The following is a 21445-nucleotide window of genomic DNA, read 5'->3' on the forward strand; positions in this document are numbered from 1 at the left end:
ATTAAAGAGACCTCCCCACCAGGCATCCAAAAAGGCCATACCTGCAGAACAGGCACATGCCTCAGAGGAAGGGCTACTCCAGGCCTGCCCTAACGGGGCCTAAAACCAATCCTCAAATGAAACAGAGAAGACAGTTTAAAAGCTAAGCCCCATCAAGTTAAATACAACTTGAGCTTTCCACAGATCCACACTGATGAAATGTGAAACAAAGTTCAGAATGTCTACCATATCCAGTATATGTCATCACGATGTCAGAATGCAGTCGACAACTACTAGACACACAACACAACAGGAAAATGGGACTCATGGTCAAGAAACAAAAACTCAATGAATAGAAACAGATTCCAAGATGGCTGTAACGTCTGATTTAGAAAAAGCAATTGTCAGGACTTATAAGTTCTTATTATTATCATAGATGTCCTTAATCAGAGGTACACATCCAAAGTACCTGTGGATATTTGGGGGGTTTGTGGTTTTTCATTTGTTTGTTTGTTTACCTGGGCTTTACTCATGTTATATAGTTTCTAATTAAGTAGTTTCAGAATCCCTAACAATCTGAATTTTTAAGAACCACCCCAGAGGTTCTGATGCACACTACAGATTAAGAACCAGGTTTTATCATATTAATAGAATACTTCCACTTTAAGGCAAATACCAAAAAATATGTTATATTAATTTAAACGTATTAAAAGTTCTGGTTAACTGACTTATTAGTGGGCACCGGTCAGTTGTTCCTGGTCAACCAGATTATACAATTAAGAATATTTCAACTCCAATTATTTTGGGGGGAAATAGGCACACTTCTCTACTTCTTTTGAAAAAAAAAATCTGAGGTTAAATCAAAAGCCACAGACACACAAAAAAGATACTGATTAAGAAAAAAACAAAAGGAAATGCTCATGGCAAATTGTAAACTTAAATCAGAGGACAATCTACATGTTCACTATATAATTAAGCATAGAAATATATGGTAACAGAGGCTGCCGTGTTTGTGAATAGAAAAAGAAAGGCAATATATCAAAATACTAATATAGCTATTTTAGGTAGTTTGATAATGTATAGTTTTAATTTTTCTTACTTTTCTGTATTTTACAAATATTACTATTTTTTCATAATTAACTCTTCATCTGAAACTTAAGATGATGGCTTCAGAAATCTTCTGTCAACACACAAACTTCTGCAAAACTCTAGCAGTTTCTCCATCAGAAAGAGAAGGGAAGAAGCGTCTGGGGACACGAGTATCATTTCTATCCTTATCCAGCTCAAGAAAACTTTCTTCTCTGGTTTATGAGTAGCTGGATTAGCTTCTAATGTTAACTTAATCTCAGATTTCTCATTCCTCAAATGAGTTAAGAGGCTAAGACACATACCTCACCTTAACAAGCAACAAACAGTGGGTCAGCAGAAGTGAATCTCTTAGTGACAAACACCACACACAAAAGGAAGAGCATTCAAGTCCATACCTGAACCACAGGGTGGCCTCCAGTTGGAGCTTTGACGGCCCCTCGGCTGCCTTCTGTCTCATAGTGGGCCCTGTGATGTGGCTTGGGCTGCACCTCGATCCGCAGCTCATAAGATCCTGACTGACTGGACAGCGGCCACTCAAGTGGAGGGAGGGATGCAGTCACTGGGATGCTGAAGGAGAAAATAAAATCAGCCATGTGTGCAATAAACCAGAATTAGTCAACTTGTACAATAATTGTAAATGGCCCATTTTCTGAAAATCACAGATATAGTCATGTATTGCTCAACAATGAAGATACATTCTGGGAAATGCACCATTAAGTGAACATCAGAGTGTACTTACACAAACCAAGATGGCACAGCCTACTACATACCTACACTATATGGTATAGTGGCTCCAACCTGTACAGCATGTGACTGTACTGAATATTGTAGGCAATGGTAACACAATGGGAAGTATTTGTGTATCTAAAGATATCTAAACACAGAAAAGGTACAGTAAAAATACAGTATTATGGCTGGGTGTGGTGGCTCATGACTTAATCCCAGCACTTTGGGAGGACAACATGGGTGGATCACTTAAGCCCAAGGATTTGAGGACAGCCTGGGCAACATGGAGACACCCTCTCTACTAAAAATACAAAAAAAAAAATCAGCCAAGCATGGTGGTCCATGCCTATAGTCCCAGCTACCTGGGATGCTGAGGTGGGAAGATCATCCGAGCCCAGGAGGTCAAGGTTGCAGTGAGCTGTGATTGCACCACTGCACTTCAGCCTGAGGGACCAGAGTGAGACCCTGTCTCAAAAAAAAAAAAAGAAAAAGAAAGAAAGAAAGAAAGAAAGAAAGAAAGAAAGAAAGAAAGAAAGAAAGAAGAAAAGAAAGAAAGAAGGAAGGAAGGAAGAAGAAAGAAGAAGGAAGGAAGGAAGGAAGGAAGGAAGAAGGAAGGAAGGAAGGAAGGAAGGAAGGAAGGAAGGAAGGAAGGAAGGAAGGAAGGAAGGAAGGAAGGAAGGAAATAAATAAAGAAAACAAAACAAAACACAAGGCTGGGTGCAGTGGCTCATGCCTGTAATCCCAACACTATGGGAGGCTAAGGTGGGCAGATCACTCAAGGCCAGGAGTTCGAGACCAGCCTGGCCAACATGGCGAAGCCCTGTCTCTACTAAAAATACAAAAATTAGCTGGGCTTGGTGGTGCATGCCTGTAATCCCAGCTACTCAGGAGGCTGAGGCACGAGAATTGCTTGAATTGGGGAGGTGGCGGTTGCAGTCAGCCAAGATCACACCATTGCACTTTAGCCTGGGTGACAGAGAGACTCTGTCTCAAAAAAACAAAAACATAAACAAAACAGTATTATAATCTTATGGGACCACCCCCATATATGAGGGATCCATCACTAACCAAAATGTGATCATGGGGGCATGATTATATGTGAACAAAATGCTGAGGCAGCACATATTTCTTAGACATGACAGGTAGAACTGTTCACAGGGTAGAGATCTTTCTCTTTGCTTTCTCTTCCACCTTGATGAAGACAGTGTGAGCAACTTCTCAATTAATGAAGCTTATGTTAGTTCTAGCATGTTTCTAACTGCTGTCACTTCTTTTCCCCTGGGAATTTTGAAACGCATCACTATGGATTTATGTCACCATGTCCTGAGTTTTCACATATGGCAGAAATCATTAATCAGAGTATTCTTTCCCAGTTAGCTCAGGGCTGCTAAGAGCTGACACTATCAACTGGGCTTGGTTAAGCACTTGCAATAAAGCCAATTCTGTCTTCTCTATCACAGCAGTACCAAGGGGAGCCCAAGGGGTAGCACCTCCATAAACTTCATCTGTGCCAGTGTCCAACTTAAACATTTCATTCAACTTATAATCATATCCTCCCTATGCAAGCAAATCTCTTCCTCTTCTTTCCAACCACATTGCCTCCTGAAATCCCTTTTACCCTGCAGTCTTAGGGTTTCCAAAGTACCTTTGCTTTATCTTAGTTACAGTGCCAAGATGCTTTCAAGCTTCTGCCTGCAACCAACAAGCCGCACATGACAACCACTTTTACCCATATCATTTATACAAGTGAACAGTTTTTAAAGGTTTACAAACTATGACTCATTAGAAAACCACTTTAGCCCTGTATTAATACGCTTTAAAGCACCAAAAATTTTGTGAGAAGAAAATTCAGCAGCATATCCCCAGGTTTCAGTTTATACTTTTGTTTGGTTCTGAAATAGGTATTTGATGCTGAAATACAATCTGAAGAAGTAGAGCATCCCTGTAATCCCAGCATTTTGGGAGGCTGAGGCGGGTGGATCACGAGGTCAGGAGATCAAGACCAGCCTGGCCTGTAACATGGTGAAACCCTGTCTCTACTAAAGATACAAAAAAAAAAAAAAAATTAGCCAGGCATAGTGGTATGCGCCTATAGTCCCAGCTACTTGGGAGGCTGAAGCAGGAGAATCGCTTGAAGCCGGGAGGCGGAGGTTGCAGTGAGCCAAGATCACGCTACTGTACTCTGACCTCAGCAACAGAGCAAGACTCCATCTCCAAAAAAAAAAAAAAAAGAAAGAAAGAAAGAAAAGCCAAGCGCAGTGGCTGATGCCTATAATCCTAGCACTTTGGGAGGCCAAGGTGGGCAGATCATGAGGTCAGGAGTTTGAGAGCAGCCTGACCAACATGGTGAAACCTCACCTCTACTAACAACAACAACAAAAATTAGCTGGGCATGGTGGCACATTCCTGTAATCCCAGCTACTCAGGAGGCTGAGGCAGGAGAATGGCTTGAACCTGGGAGGCAGAGGTTGCAGTGAGCTGAGATCGCGCCACTGCACTCCAGCCTGGGCGACAGAGCAAGACTCCGTCTCCAAAAAAGGAAAGAAGTAGAGCATCAGAGCCAGCCTGAAATTCTGATTTGAATTCCAGCCCTCTGCTGAGTTGCCCGTATACCCTGAGGTCAGTGTTATCAGGAGACTTCCCTGATGCCCCATCCTCTCAACTTCATAGAAGATTCTTGCAAAAGACCACATTGGCCAGCACAGATTGGTGCTTGTGAGGAACCAAAGGACTCTGACACTCAAAACCTCTCTGATCAAGATGCCTCATGATGAGGAAAGGCTTTTGTAAACAAAGTCTCCAATAAATATGTCATAATCATATTTCACAGCAGTGTCCCTCCCTACTCTCAACCATTAAATAAAATCATGGTTTGGAGACTGACCTGTCTACGTAGCACAAAGAACAAGCAGCCCAGACTGGAGTACAATGGCGCCATCTCAGCTCACTGCAACCTCTGTCTTCTGGGTTCAAGTGATTCTCCTGCCTTAGCCTCCCAAGTAGCTGGGATTACAGGCATGCGCTACCACACCCGGCTAATTACGTATTTTTAGTAGAGACAGGGTTTCTCCCTGTTGGTCAGGATGGTCTCGAACTCCCGACCTCAGGTGATCTGCCTGCCTCGGCCTCCCAAAGTGCTGGGATTACAGGCATGAGCCACTGCGGCTGGCAGCATTTTCTAAGATAGCCCTGTGAAACTTCAGTCACTGAACTCAGAGCTCTGTAGCCAAATGGCCTTTGAAATCACCACATATTCTGTCCACATTAAAGTCTCTGAGAAGGCCTGCACACAGGCACCTACTTAACTCCATTAAACCCAGAAACTCCTTTTTTTAAAGATATAACAACTGACGTACTGAAACCCTGGTGTTCTCAGAACCTGCTTTGGAGGAAATGCCAGGCTGGATGCTCCCTGCAGTCCATTTTCGTCTGGTATGGGGGTGAACAAGGCCCAGTGGGCAGGGCCCAAGGCCACCCTCAACCCCACACGAATCAAGAGCTCCACCTTTATCTATTTATCTATTTGGGGACTCAATTTTTTTTTTTTTTTTTTTTTTTTTTTTTGAGGTGGAGTCTTGCTCTGTCGCCAGGTTAGAGTGCAGTGGCATGATCTTGGCTCACTGCAACCTCCGCCAATTCTCCCCCCTCCGCCTCCCAAGTAGCTGGGATGACAGGCATGCGCCACCATACCCGGCTATTTTTTGGATTTTTAGTGGAGATGGGGTTTTGCCATATTGGCCATGCTGGTCTTGAACTTGCTACCACAGGTGATCCACCCACCCTGACCTCCCAAAGTGCTGGGATTACAGGCGTGAGCCACTGCACCTGGCCTATTTGGGGACTCAGTTTAATATTTGGGATAAAAGACTTCCATTTGCTAAAATAAAAAATAACTTGAAAACCACAGGGATCGTGGTAATAGCATGAGTCTTCCAATTCCTCATCTACGAGAACAGATAGGATAATCTCTAGCCTTAGCCTTCACATACCTCCTTTGTCATTTCATCAAAACAAAGATAAAAAATAACACAAACCAAGTTTCTGTGAGAATCAAATGAAATAATATACATAGAGAGTGCAATTCGCCCTCTACATCTATGGGTTCTGTGTCCTCAGATAGAAAATATTCAGGAAAAAAAAAATTCCACAAAGTTCCAAAAAGCAAAATTTGAATTTTCCATGCCGCAGGTTGTACATTGAGTCCATATGAATGAAGTGGTGTGCAGGCATTGTATTAGGTATTCTAAGGTATTATCATCTAGAGATGATGTAATGGATATGGGAGGATGTACACAGGTTATATGCAAATACTATACCATTTTACATAAGGGACCTGAGCATCCTCAGATTTTGGTATCCCAGGATACCACTGCACAGGCTCTATACTAAGAGTTTGACATATATCGTCTCATCTAATCCATTTAAAAAAACACACACACACACAAAGTAGGTTCTATTGTCTTCTCACAGGGAATCAACCAAGACCAGAAAGGTGCTCAGTACAAATGCAGTGTGGGGAGGAAGCTCTTGATTGATTAGTGATGTCTGCCCTAGGCACAGCTTCAGAAAGGAGCTCAAGGAGAAAGAGGGTGCCGACTGATTAGCAATGTCTTTCACAGGCACAGCAGCAGAAAGGCAGCAGCAGAGATGCCCATGTTCACTCAGGTAGTGAGTGGCGGAGGCAGGACTCAAAGTGAGCCTTAAGAGACTCCAAAGCCTACATGCTATGCTGCTATCTACATACATCTTTTCAGCTTCCCAAGATTTTAAGCTCCTTGGCTCACACATTTTTTTTAGGGCCTCCATATAACTGGGGCACATAGCAGATGCTAACAAATATCAGTTCCTCTTGTGCCTACTAGAATGTCAGCTCTATGAAGGCAGAAATTTTTGCCTGTTTAGTTCACCATTGTCTCTCCATTACTTATGTAACAGAATCTGCCACCTAGACGTTTGATAAACACTTCTTGAATAAACCAGGTGACATATGAGCAATTACATTTATCATGACTGCAACCTCATAACCACCTGGTGAGTCAGGTACACTAATTACACCCATTCTACAGATGAGAAAAACCTGGCCCAGGGAATTTACATTCCTTCTCAGGGTCTGGCAACCAGCAATGGACCAAGCCAAGATTTAAATCCATTTAAAGTCAGACTTAAACCTGACTCTGAATCCCATGCTCATAAACAGAAAACCATTTCTTAAAACTAAACCACGGAAGCAATCATTTTCAAAGCCCTGCTCACCTGCAGATGGGAATGGCAGGCACCAGCGGCTTGGGCCAAGTGGGCGGAACCAGCAGGATGGATTCGGGAGCCGAGTTTCTCCTCTCCCCCTGCTCGCAGGGCCCCAGGAACTCCACGGCCGGGTAGATGTGGCGAGGCAGGCCGGCCTTGGATGGGGCCGCAGACACCGGCGAGGGGTCAGGGCTGGTCTTCCACATCTTGGGGGGGATCCCACAAGGCGAGTCCGTGGCAAGGCTGTTCAGGGCATCCATGATCACGGCAGAGCCAGCCACAGGGGGGTACCCAGCGGGAGCGCCGTGGTCCTGGGGTGCCACGTGAGATGAGGGCTGCGGCGAGGGGCTCCGGGAGCGCTGGGGTGAGGCTCCGGGCGGCAGGGCAACCAAGGCCTCGGCGCACGAATGCCTCCGCTTGGCACCAGGCGACGAGGAGCGGGAGGCCGGACGGGGCACGGGCGAGTGGCGGCCCAGGCAGCTGTCCTCGGCGAGGCTGGTTCGAGGTGACATTATTGGCGAGGTTCTGGGGGAATAATGAGCAGGGATGTTTTGAAACTGCGGACACAGGTCGTCGGGCCCGCCGTTATTGGGCGAGACGCAGGGCGAGGTGTAGGGGGAGAAGGTGTCAGAAATGAAGCTGGCAGAGGAGCCGCTGCTAGCGGGGCTCAAGCAAAGCGGCTCGCGGTAGCCCTCGAAGCCGGGCACGGGCAGGGTGAACCTCGGGCTGGCGGCCACCCCGGCCAGGGGCGGCTGCTCCACCAGGAGGCCTGCGTCTCTCATGCGGAGGGGGCCCACTGCCTGGATCAGTTCGTGGGACGGAGTGATCTCGATCCGAGGGCTCAGGCCCGAGGCCCCTGCTGGCTTGGCCGCGCTCAGCAAGTTCTGCGGCCCTACCCTATCCGGCTCTCCGAATCGGCCGGGGGGCTCGCCAGAGAGACTAGCAAGGGGGCTGTATGGCTTGAGGCCATAGTCCAGGACATCATCGGGGTATGCGGGTCCGGAGGGTGGGCTGGCGACCTTATGTGCATTCGGCTCTTCTGGAAAGAGAAGGGGGGAGGGGGGGTCTTTTTAAGCCTCAAAAACAGAACTCCCGGTGCAGAGCAATCACAGGCTGGGTTTTGTCTCATGTCATTTATTTTTTTTCAAATTCCCACCATGCCAAACCCCAAGCCAGAAGCTCCGTTCCTCACCAGAAGGAAACTGAGGCCACTTTGTCCCAGGTCCCTGGAGAAGAGAGGTCGAAGCAGAATGAGTTCTGGAAGATCCCTGGGCTAAGGGCCTCCAAACTTGGGTTTAAATGAAACCCTTCGGAGAAGTGTACTTTATCTCACAACCCCATTCACACCACCGTATACACCCACAACTGCAACAAAGGCCTCCCAAGTCCATACTTACCCCTGCTACATGACACCCTCAGACCCTCCCTCCTGCCTGATTGATTTTGCTTCAACGCTGGTCACGACCCATTAGACGGATTTCCTAACCTGCTGGTGTGGTGGGTCATGACCCGTAGTTTGAAAAGCACCAATCCAGGACCTATGGCAGCACTCTACACACGTGACATGGACGCAGGACACAGAGAGAGACTGCACAGGCTCTGCAGCCCACGGTCCCCTGGGCTTGAATCCCAGATTTCGCACCAAGTACAAGCAGTGGCTTCATTCAGATCCAGGGCTCCTGACTCCTGTCTCGTCTGTGTCATTTTACAAATGAGGAAACTGAGGCCCAGAGCGGGGAAAAGGCCCAGCGAAAGATACGGAATTAGGAGGCTTAAAAATACCACAGGCAAGCCACTTGCCTCCCAACAGGCAGGGTCACTGCTACAGAGGTTACCTGACACCCAAACTATTAAAACCAATGGATGCAGGCTGGGCGTGGCAGCTCACATCTATAATCCCAGCACTTTGGGAGGCTGAGGTGGGCAGATCACTTGCAGTCAAGAGTTTGAGACCAGCCTGGCCAACATGGTAAAACCCCATCTCTACTAAAAATACAAAAATTAGCCAGGTGTGGTGGTGCAGGCCTGTAATCCCAGCTACTCAGGAGGCTGAGGCATGAGAATCAGTTGAAACCAGGAGGCGGAGGTTTCGATGAGCCAAGATTGTGCTGCTGCATGCCAGCCTGGGTGATAGACTGAGATCTGTCTCAAAAATAAAATAAAATAAAGATAAAACCAATGACTGCAAAATGACCTAACTTCCTTCATTAGTGGCTGCCTACCCCAGGCTCCTGCTGCTACCTCGAAAGGCCCTACCGCTGGAGAATGCTGTTTAAGTAGAATGTTCTAGGACAGCCACCCAAGGACACTGCCACCCATCACCTCACACTGTCATTTAATTCTCAGCCTGACCCTCTTCTAGCAGACACCCTGCCTCACTGCATCCTGTACAGGTCCAGGTACATGGGGCTGCTTGGGAAATTCCCATGGAGTTAGTGCCCCCCATTCACCCCTCACTGCAACTCTACCTCCAAGGCCCCCCATCTCATCAGAGGCCCCTCCACCCTCCCCATCAGCTCACGGGGCGGCCTGGACTCCTCACTCTGATGCCTCACATCTGATCCGTCATCAGCCCTGACTGCTCCACTGTCAGGACAGAAACCAGATTCCTAGGTCTCCCCACTCAATCGCATCCACCCTGGTCCAAGCTGCCGTCCTCTCGCACGGGGACTACTGCAGTCACTTCCTCCCTGGCCTCCCGACTTTGTGGCTCTGTCAGTCTGTTTGTCACACAGCAGCCTTTAAGATGTCCATTCTCAAACCTACTATAAAGGCTTCTGGACAATTTAGATGGAACCAAAAGTCACTAACACAGCCTGTGCCCCGGCCTGCCACCCACCCCCACCACTCCCCACTTCTCCCCAAGCTGGGTCAGCAACAACCCCTCCAACATCTTCGCTGTACTTAAGCAGCTCCTGCCTCAGAGACCTTGGGTTCCCTCTGCTTGGAAACCCTCCCCGCGAGATCCTCCCACTTCCCCTGGTTCCTTCCTGCATTTGCTCAGCCAGCACCTCCTGAGATCGGCCCATCAAAAGGATCACCTTCACCCCTTTTCCCTGCCATCTTTTCTCCACTGACACCTGCTAACAGCTCCCATCGCACCAGGCATCTGTTTAGGGAATCTCATTCTGCCAAACCAGGAGCAGGCAAACCACAGTCCACGGGCCAAATGAGGCCCATGGGTTGTGTCTGTAAATAGTTTTAGGACAACACAGCCACACCTATTTATTTACACAGGGTGAACAGAGCAAGCTACAGCTTACTCCTATACTACAACAGCAGAGTTGGTAGTTTGGGAACCGAATGGCCCCCAAAGCCTGAAATATTTACTCCTTGACCCTTTAGAGAATTTTACAACCCCACACTCGACCCAGAGCTCCATCAGTGTTGGGCCCATGTCACTGTGGCCCAGCATTGTCTGCCAAGCACCTACCACAGGGCCTGGCACTTGCAAGCCCCCATAAACATTTGCCGAGTGGCTGAGAGAATAAGTAAATACAAGAACCATGTCCAGGGGCCTGCCAGCCAGAAACAAGACCTTTTCCTGCCTTGGGGAACCCTGGGTGACCACCCCAGTGAGCCTCAGCCTCCTTGTTCCCTTTCTGGGCTGTCCTAGAGGAAATACTGTCCAGTTTAGCTAAGCTGATCTCTCGGGGTCCACATGGTACCCCCACTTCCAAAATGGCTCCCCACAGCTCTAGGTAAAAATAAATGACCCCCGCCAGGCAGCCTGGCTGGGCCCTGCCTGCCCATCTACCCTCGCCTGCATTCACTCCCTCCCTCCCTCTGTCTGAACTCCAGCCAAAGGGGAGTGTGGTGATTTTTGTTTTCTGTTTGATTTTGAGGCCATACTCAGCTGCCCATTTTGGAGTGCTATGGCACAATAATAGCTCACTGCAGCCTCCACCTCCCAGGCTCAAGCGATCCTCCCACCTCAGCCTCCCAAGTAGCTGGGACTACCAGCACACACCACCAGGCTCAGTTAATTTTTTTTTTTTTTTAGTAGAGATGAGGTTTCACTATGTTGCCCAGGCTGGTCTCAAACTCCTGAGCTCAAGTGATCCTCCCACCTCAGCCTCCCAAAGTGTTGCGATTATAGGCGAGAGCCACCGTGCCTGGCAAAGGGAAGTTTTTTAAAAGCATCAAGCTCCTTCCTGCCCCGGGATCTTGGTACTTGCTGCTGCCCCTGCCTCAACAGCTCCTCCCCTGCCCACTGCCAGGCCCCCTTCTCCACATGACTAAAGCCCGTCCATGCCCATGGGCACGGCTTCAGTACTGCATGCTTCTAGAAGGACCCCCAACCACTTGACTAGCTCAGGCCCGGCTCACAGGTCCCTGCTGTGTTCTGTGCACATCTTGTCATAACGACTGAAGAACTGTGAAGTTCTCCATTTCCCTCAACCTCCAGTCTACCCCTCCTCCCTCGACCTCGAGATCCACCTCCACCAATCAGCGAATGCTATGAGGACTCTTGCTCTGCCATGCCCCTGGCACTTGGATGGGTCCTGCCACGAAACAGGCCCTCAAAAAGGATTTGTTGGCTGAATGAATGGTGCAAGTTCAGAAAAGTCGACCTGGAATAAACTATTAATCAAAGATGCCACTATCCAAACCAAAAGATAGAAGGCTATAACTCTAGATAGGGTCATTTGGTAATATCCATGAAAATTCCAAACACACATGCCCTTGGAACCACATAGTGCCCTCGGAATCAAGCAATGCTACTTTTAGAAATTCATCCTGGGCCAGTCATGGTAGCTCACGCCTAGAATCCCAACCCTTTGGGAGACAGAGGTAGGAAGATTGCTTCAGCTCAGGAGTTTGAGACCAGCCTGGGCAATATGGAGAAACCATCTCCAAAACAAAAAAAAAATATTTTTTCATTAGCTGGGCATGGTGGCACCTGCCTGTAGTCCCAGCCACTGGAGAAACTGAGGTGGGAGGATCAAGGCTGCAGTGGCCCATGATCGTGCCACCACCTCCCAGCCTAGGTGACAGGATGTGACCCTGTCTCAAAAAAAAAAAAAAAAAAAAATTCTTCCTGCAGATATACTCTCATCTGTGCAAAATGACCTGTGTATCCTTAAGATTAGTTACTACAACCCTGACTGTAATCCCAAAAGACTGGAAGCAACACAAAACCCATCTACTGGGGATGAATGAATTCTGGCTCATTCATATGAAGGGATACAATGGGGATGAATGAATTCTGGCTCATTCATACGAAGGGATACAATATAGCTACAAGGCCTGAAGAAGTTCTTTATGCATTGACATGGAATGACCAGTGAGATTTAGTATTAAAAGAGAAAAGCAAGCTGTATAGTGTGCACAGCATAAAAAGGATGAGAGGATGTACACACACACACACAGAGATGTACAGTGTACACAGATGTACAGATGTATACAGATTACACATACACATGTACACAGATGTACAAAGACATACACGCACAGATGTACACACACAGACAGATGTACAGGCACAGCTGAAGGATGCACAGGCTTTCTCTGGAAGTCACAAGGAACAGTGACATCCTCCAGGGAAGAGAACTAAGGAATAAGAAGACAGTGGCATGGCAGAAAGGAGACTTCCTTTGATTCATGTAATTATGTAAGAAAATAAATGTAACTCCCAAAAGAAACATTTTTAATTTTATTTCATAGGTGGTAGATGACATAACATGATATATAGTAATGAAACTCTGTTTTATGAAGCAGGAAATGGAGAGTGCTGTCCTGCCCCGCCACTAAGTAGCAGCATGATTTTGGAGAAGTGCCCCACCCAGCGGAGGCCTCAATACCTTCTCATTTATAACTGAACAGCATTCAATTGAATCAGTTTCCTTGGTGGCTTCTGGTGCTGAAATCCTTTGATTTTTCTAGCTAGCAATCTGTAAGGCCTGGAGTTCTTGTGAGGCTGTAGTTTAATGTAAACGTATATTTGAATTCGCACATACACGCACACACACGCGCCTTCCGGGAAGGTAACAGAGCAGAGATTTTTTAATCTAGGAAAAGAGGAATGTCAAATCCATGGCCGACAACATTCTGAGAATTCGAACCAGAAAAACAAAACACAAAAAGTCTCTTAGCAAAAATTCCAGCCATATCAGAAAAACTGCACTGCGTCTTATCAGAAACACACCCTTGGGGCTGATGGGGACAGTCCACAGAAACGCAGTCCTGAAAACACACGTCACTCCCACTCCCTGTGAGCCCTGAAGAACAGAAAGCTCGAGTGTGCTGAGCAAAAGTATTTAAAGCATTTACATTGGTTTTCATTAATCCAAGCGGCAGAGTTTTTCTTTTTTTTTTTTTTTTTCCTCTTAACAAGACTTTAAATGTTTACCAGCAAGCAGGGAATAGGAAGACAATTAATAATCATTTAATTCTCAGTCCCCTGGGCATTTGACAGTAAATTTCACAAATAGCACATCATTAAAATATTTCTCTAAGTTACTGGCTGAGATTTCTCGCTATTTCTCCTTAAACAACTGCCATGCTCGCAGGCGGCTTTCTTACAGTCATCACGATGCCTGCACAGCACCGGGTGAAGTTAGTTTCATCTCAGAACCACCAAATTTTCTCAGGAGGGTTTCCAAAAAGCTTGCTTTTTTTTAACCACTTGCACGATCTTTGCTCTATTCATGTGCCGCCAAAAAATATTTATTTAATATTTCTAGTATTTAAATTCACTCACTTATTTTTTTTAAATTATTTTAAAAGGAAACTTTATACCACTACTGCAGATGGAAAATCAATGTCACCTCCATAAATAGAAGGTAGGGTAAAAATACAATAAAAATAAAACTTACTAAATTCAAGCAAGACACAGTGGCTGGGCAAAGACTCTGAGACTGAGGTTTTACACACCCCCACCCCGCCAATGCTCCTGTGGTATAACTCATACACACAGATGTCAGTGTTTTGAGTATAGGGTTTGATGAGTTTTGCCAAATGTCATACATTCTTGCTACCACCAACATAATCAAAATATGGAACATTTCCAGGACCCCAGAAAGTCAAGACCTAGAAACAGGGAGAGAGAGGAGTGTTAGAAAGAAAAGTGTCAACGATACAGCAGTACCTCAGTGAAGCATTACTCCTTTTGTTTGTTTGTTCTGTTTTTTGTTTTCTGAGACAGAGTCTCACTCTGTTGCCAGGCTGGAGTACAGTGGTGTGATCTCGACTCACTGCAACCTCCATCTCCTGGGTTCAAGTGATTCTCCTGCTTCAGCCTCCTGCGTAGCTGGGATTACAGGTGCCCACTACCACGCCTGGCTAATTTTTTTTGTATTTTCAGTAAAGATGGGGTTTCACCATGTTAACCAGGCTGGTCTCGAACTCCTGACCTCAGGTGATCCGCCTGCCTCGGCCTCCCAAAGTGCTGGGATTACAGTCTTAAGTCACCGCGCCTAGCCTGAAATTCCACTCCTTCTGACTAGTTCGAAGAGAAAATAGCACTGAAAAACAGTTCTTAGCAAATACAACGTCCTCACTGGTGGACCACCTAAAATCCATTTCACCTACCATGGGAGGTACCTGGCCTGCATACGAGGCATCAGTACCAAAGGGAGGAAGAAGATAGAAGCAGTGATGGGGGATTTAGAGGTTGCTGCTCGAGGGCCTCTGTGCCTCCATGTCATGCACATACTGTTCCCCTTACCCGGAACCCCCTTCCATACCTCTCGACCTTACGTCTCCTAACAAGCCACTACTTATCCATCATGATTTGACCTGAACCACCCCCTCCTGGAGGCCCTCCCTGTTTCCCCAGGCTGGAGCAGGCAGCTCTTCTACACTCCCAGGTCCCACAGAGTCCTACACTGAAGTCTGTCTATGGATTCACTCATCTGTCTACCCTCTAGACTCTGACTTCTTAGAGGCAGATAGGAGTCTTACATCAATAATTATTATGAAGATAATTATAATGCAGAAAAAGCAGCTAAAATGTATTGAGAACTTACATGCAAGGCACTGTTGTAAGCACATCACATGTAGTAAATTACTCGACCCTCACAGCCACCTACCCACTGGATGCCAATAGTAGCTGCCCTGCCCCTCTCCCCGTTGTAGGCAACCAAAAATGTCTCCAGGCATCGCCAAACATTTCCTGCCAGGCAGACTCGCCCCCAGCTGAGGACCATGGCTCCTGGCTTTACAGCCCCAGCATGGCACATGAGGCCTGCGCACAGCAGAGGCCCAAAGACTGCTGGAAGCGTCAACTCATGACTCACGCCCTCAACCTGAACTGATTCAGAAACGAGACGTCTGCTCACTCTCGGCCCTGGCAGGTAACGCTCATCTCTGTGGCAGGCATCTGAAAGTTCTCATTCTTATCACCCCTCCTTTCATCAAGTTCCTGGGTGCTTACCCAATAGGTAGGCCCTGTGAATATGTGGAGAAATCTCTGACCACTCCCGAAAACTGCAGGACAAGATTGCTGGGGAGGCCAGTTCAGCCCTCCTCTTTGCCCCACCAAGCAAGAGCTCTAAACTGAGACCCAGGTCTCAGAACGGAGGGTAGCACAGGGTTAGGGGACTCCAGATCCACTCCCACCCCTGGCTGTGAGACGTGGGGAAACTCCACGTCCTCATGTGTGACACGGGGTGATGACGCTGGTGATACAAGCCTGTCGGTTTCCCTAACTTCTGCAAAGCCCAAGACAGACAGAATCAACACTCAGTAAATGGGGCCTACTGGATTATTATTGAAAGAACAATCTTTCCAGTGACAGTTCTGCTCTTTCCCTGCTATAGTTACTCTATTTTACAACAACTTGAACGCACTAGTCCCCAACCCCTTCAAAAGCATTATGAAAAAAAGGAAGACATTTTTATAAAAATAAAATGGGTTGGTCAGCACTTTAGGAATTCTCTTTTCACCTCAGATTCTGCTGATCTTCAGAAAATGTGTGGAGGAGGTAAAATGTGCTTCCAACACCCTCTCCATTCCGCACTTTGTACTTTTCCTCCCAGGCTACCTGGGAGTGGATCAACTAAATCTTACTAAAGTGCTAGTGAGTCAGTGAGCTGCTTGTCATAACCAAAATACTAATAGCTAACACATCTATACCACTTACTTTATATCGAGAACCACTGTATGCATCTAGTATATGCTCATATTTGTCTCACAAGAACCCTATAAAGCAGGTGATATTGTCTCCCCATTTTATATAGGGGGAAAATGAGGCTCAAACAGGGTGAGTAATTTGCCCAAAGTCACACAGCTTCTAAGTATCAGAGCCAAGATTCATTCTCAGGCAACCTGGCTCCTCCACCCCCTTAACCACTACTTTATCCTGCATCTCAGGAAAGAGGTGATTTCCTGGATGGCGACACCCTGACCCTGACACAGGGAAGCAAGGATCCCCCTGGAAAAGAAATTATTCTGGGGGCCTCATCATTTCACTCGGGAGGTAGGCTGCCCCTGACAACTGAAGATACAGATTCCTTTCTTTGGGAATGTTCACAGTCTCTCCTTTTGCCCCAGAATTAAGTCAAAGATTATTTTAAAAATCACACTCAGGCCACATAGTGGTCCCCGCCAGCGCCTCTCCCCCTGGAAGCTCTGGAGGCCTGTTGCTCACCCTCACAGACGGACACACAGCCAAGTCTGAGGTGGCCACTCGCTCAGCGCCAACCCGCCAGCCAACAGATCACTTTTGAAAAAAGGAACAGCAAGAGAACATCTTCTCTGCCTAGAACTGCAGGCGGTGGAATTTTCGGGAAGCAGAATAGTATGACCAAAATAGAAACCCAGCTAGGGAACCTCTGAGAGGCAGCCGTCCTTGGGGGGGCACGGGGAGGGGCAGAGACCAATGGAGCTTTCAGGCTTGAGTGGCTGGGAAGAGAGGAGCAGGGCCTGGCCTGGGAGCTGGATGCCCCCTCGATGGGCAGCAGGGCAACAGGGCTCCACTGATCCCTGGCCAAGCTGATCCGACCCACGGCTTGATGAGCTCACCCCGATGCCAAGGTGGTGTGAGTCCCAGGGCCTGGGTTTGGGACATCACAGTCTGTTGCCAAGGCAGCACTTAGGATGCCACAGCTGGCACCGCAGACCTGTAGCCAGAGGAAAGGGGCAGACAGAGAGACAAACCTCGCCTCCTGCCACTCACCCCGATAACTCGCATAACTTCCTGCCCATCAGGGCTGCAAGGAATCCCAAAACAGAGTAGGAAGGTGGATGGATTTTTCATCTGGCGGGTGTGCACAACCTATAGAAAGAACCCCTTTGAAAAGTAATGGATTGCCTCCAAATAACAAATCTGACACTCAGCAGACTTTCAGACAAGCCCCCCTAGACCACTGCTGCCCACGCCCCACCCAGTCACACACACACACCACCTAACAGTAAGTGGATTCTCAATGAATGAATCATGTGTATTAATGATGAGAGTCAGGTTGTCACACCCTTCATTCAGAGGTGACACATACAGACACAGGGCCTGAAAGTCAAGAAATTCCATCTGGATAAATCAGGTCCAGAAATGCCAAAAAGGAAAGGGAGGACATTTGCCATCCTGTCTCGTCCATGGAACCACTGGAAAAAGTCATCCTGAATGCGATGTCTTTGCTGACCTTGCCCCAGCTAAGACAGCTGTCTGCCTTCCCCAGACGGGGCCGAAAGACAAGCTCCGTGGTGCTTCCCAGGCAGGCTGCTGCAAGGCCAGGCGCCTGGGACACAGGACCGGGGTGATCCACAAGCAATGAGGCTTGCAGACTGGCTGCTGGCATGACTGCTTGCAAAAACACGCGCACCCACATGCTGACACGTATTGCTTTTGGAGAGGGGTGGAGAAATGTATGGAATCTGCAACCCACAGGCCGCAAGGTCACCTTTTAGATGGGGGCAGCAGGGCCCAGGCATGTGGCACACACAAAAACTCATCTCCATCGTCAAATCTGGATGCGAAGAACTGTCTCTTGCTGGTTTCAAGCCATTTCCTGGGGCCCTCCTGCCTTGGAGAATTCCAGAGATATTCCTATTTTTAGTCATTCGAATAGCTTATGTCCACTGTGCCGCAAGCTTTCACGTGTACGCTCCCCTGTTCTCTCTGCAGTTTACATCAACTGCTGGAGATAGCTACTCTGAATACCTCTGTGTTACAGATGGGGAAACTGAGGCTTGGGGTGCAGGGAAATTCCCAAGACCACAAGAAGAGTCAGGGCAAAGCTTGGATTAAATTTCAGGGCTGGGGGTGTACGGGGGTATGTGGTGAGGGGCAGTGCATTGGGGGAAGGGCTGTACATGTGTAGCATGATATGTGTGCAGCATGATATGTGTGTAGCATGATGTGTATCAGATCTGCAGATTTCATCAGTTTTGTTGTTTGTTTTTGAGATGGAGTCTCACTCTTGTTGCACAGTCTAGAGTGCAGTGGCGCAATCTCGGCTCACTGCAACCTCCACCTCCTGGGTTCAAGCGATTCTCCTGCCTCAGCCTCCTTAGTAGCTGGAATTACAGGTACCTGCCACCACACCCAGCTAATTTTTGTATTTTCAGTAGAGACAGGATTTCACCATGTTGGCCAGACTGGTCTCGAACTCCTGACCTTAGGTGATTCACCCACCTCAGCCTCCCAGTGGTGGGATTAGAGGTGTGAGACACCATGCCCAGCCTTCATCAGTTTTAAAAATATGCATCACTTATATGCAGTAAAATGCACAAATATTTCACATACATCTTGTGCCTTTGCAGATATATTTGCATATATATATATATGCACAAGACACAGAACATTTCAAGTACCCCAGAGGGTTCTCTGTGGCCCCTCTGAAGCCAGACACCCTCACCCAGGAAGAACCACTCCCTGACTTTTCTCACCATATGCTGGGTTTGACTGTTCTCGAACGTCCTTTAAATAAAATCTGGATGTATGTGTCTCACTTATTTTGCTCAACAGAATGTCTGAGCTTCACCCATATTGTGTGCAGTAGTCCTTTCTTTTTCATTGCTGTGTACTATTTCGTTATACAAATCAACCACAATTTATCCAATCACCTTGCTGAACTCCCTCCGTTTTTAAAACATTTGAGATTAAACTCGTGATTTAGCAAGGTCTGTGTCTAACAGAAGAGAGTACAGTGCATGACAGAGAACAGACCTCAGAGTGGCTTCCTCACCAAAAGGAGAAGGAAAGATCTGGTCAGAAGAGTTCCCCAGAAATAGACTTTAGATAATCCTCCTGCAATAGGACTCGCCACGGCTAAACCCACCCACTCTGTCAAAGGCCTGCAGAAGACGACATGAGCAAGGGAACATCTCTTCTTTCCATCCTCTGCCCAACTTAGCAAAGAGTCCCCCTCTCCAACCAGCCACCTCTGAGAGTTTGGTCTCATATTGATCCTCACATCCCCTCGCACAGCCTGAAAGGCTGATTTCCATTTTTCCTTCAGGCAACTTAAAATCCAAGTGGAAACTTCCCTTTGAAGACAGTGGGGCCTGTGTAACCCTTGGCCGGGGGCAGAGATTTAAAATTAATGCCTTCTTGACTGACAGCTTCTTTATTTATACTTTTCCCCAGGAGCTTTCATTTCAGTGCCATGTTCCCGGGGGTGGGCACACTTCATCAGTGGCCCCTGCCAACCCCCTGGTTATTAAGACATTCCTCCCTACTCCATGGCAACAGAGGTGATGTCACCCTTTGCGGATTTCAGAGCTGCAGCCCACCTTCTTAGGATTCTACAGGTAAACAGCTCCTTTCCATAGCCTTTAAAATAACTTTAGCAGGCATTTTAGACTTGGATTTGTTTTTCTCTCTCATTTAACACTCTCACTTTTGCAGGCACGCCCACGCAGGTCTGTTTTGATAAGGACCTTCATAAATCCTGAGCTTTGCAGGCCACTTTCTTCCCTTCAGGCCCAGCTGAAGAAACGCTCTTTTTCCAAAACCTCAGATTACAAGGTCAAGAGGGTCCCAAATACCAACTCAGGAAAAGCAATCTCCCCACTCTGCATGTGGCTTACAGTCTGCCTTTGGTATATTTCTTCCACAGAGGGAAAAGCATTAAAGATTCCAGTGCAGGGCTTTAGATCCAAATGCCCAAGAGGCAGGCAGGACCATCCACCAAGATGGAGAAAGAAACAGAAAAATAGCAGAGCTCCCCATCAGTTCTCATTTCTACCTTAGCCAGGAGTTTTCCAGTGAGTATAATCCCATTAGGACAGTAGCAAGACACAATTTATAATTCTATAAATATCAGCTATAAGAGGTGAACGTGCACACATCCCACCGTACATGAGACACATCAGACAAAGTTAGAGACAGCAGCTACATACGGCGTCCTGCTGCCCTCCAGGGCCACATTCTGGCTATGAGATACAGTGCTGATGGCAGGCACCTAGGACTCTAAGTGCCCAAGTTCAAGGCCTGTCCTGCCATTTACCAATGCAGACTCTCAGCAAAGTTACTTTACCCCCAAGAGCCTGATCTCACTGGTCTGGGATGCAGTCTGAGAATTTCTAATGTAGCCAGAACTGAGAGCCCCTTGCCACCCATTCTACATTTTTCAAAAGTATTTAACCTGCCACCTGATATGGCTGGAGAGCCATGAGAACCAACCTAAATAACACTGCTTTAAAGTTTCAAGAGCCTCCACTCCTGATCAAAATCTATGCCACCAAAAGAACGCAGGGGCTTGAATTTAGAAGCCAAGATACCATGTGTTTCACAGGGAAGAATGAGTGAGGCAACTTCAACCTCATTTCCTCTGCCTCCCTGCAAGGCCGATGCTCAATTCTAGCCCTCATTTCACCTTTCCAGCTGCACCTGGAGACGTTATTTGTCCAAAGCAGGCTTATTAAGGTCTGTCCTTAACTCAACAGAGAAGGCAATGTCTCTGAATGTCACATGTGTTTAGTGAACCTGCTTGCTTAGTGTAGAACACTATTTTTAGCAAGCACCAAACACATACACATATACACACACACACACACACACACACACAGATACTGTATCACAGCACCTCGTATGTCCCTATTTGTTTACCAGACTATGACCCATATTGGCCTGGGGGCCAGGAACCATATCTAATTTGTGTGTATGCCCCTACAGGGTCTGGCACAAAACCAGCTTTCAGTGTGTTTGCTGAAAGAATGGGGTTTTAATTGTGCCCTGTGAATGGATCGAGAGCAGCTGTTCCTACACTGCAGTGCCAGTGAAATTAGGGAATGGGACACAGAAGAGTCTGTGAGTGCTGAGAAATGACATCAAAAGCACGTGGGGGATATGAAGTGGAGAGGGGAGGTGGCAAGGTGTGGGTGGGGGGTGCAGGGGGTATGTGATGAGGGGGCAGTGCCCAGGGGAAAGGGCTGCCCATGTGTAGCATGCACATGCATGGTGGGTGTGTATACAGAATCTGCGGATTTCATCAGCTTTTTAAAGGGCTGTGACCTTAAAAGT

At 47.3% G+C, this 21445-nt stretch overlaps 1 protein-coding gene across 9 annotated transcripts in view; it reads right to left on the reverse strand.

Moving 5' to 3' along the window:
* NFATC2 (nuclear factor of activated T cells 2) overlaps positions 1-21445 on the reverse strand; it is a 179991-nt gene that overhangs the window by 132641 nt on the left and 25905 nt on the right. For 5 of the 9 annotated variants that reach the window (XM_010363374.2, XM_010363376.2, XM_010363375.2 and 2 more), the window contains exons 2-3: positions 7048-7563; positions 1464-1635 (exon numbers count right to left, since the gene is read on the reverse strand). In XM_010363374.2, the coding sequence (XP_010361676.1) occupies positions 1464-1635; positions 7048-7550 (675 nt within the window). In that variant the 5' untranslated portion in view covers positions 7551-7563. Of the gene's footprint in view, positions 1-1463; positions 1636-7047; positions 8078-21445 lie in introns of all 9 variants that reach the window. The other 4 variants (XM_030914626.1, XM_010363370.2, XM_030914625.1 and 1 more) reach the window with 1 other exon arrangement.

This window comes from Rhinopithecus roxellana, chromosome 13, assembly GCF_007565055.1.
Source record: "Rhinopithecus roxellana isolate Shanxi Qingling chromosome 13, ASM756505v1, whole genome shotgun sequence".
Classification (NCBI taxonomy): domain Eukaryota; kingdom Metazoa; phylum Chordata; class Mammalia; order Primates; family Cercopithecidae; genus Rhinopithecus; species Rhinopithecus roxellana.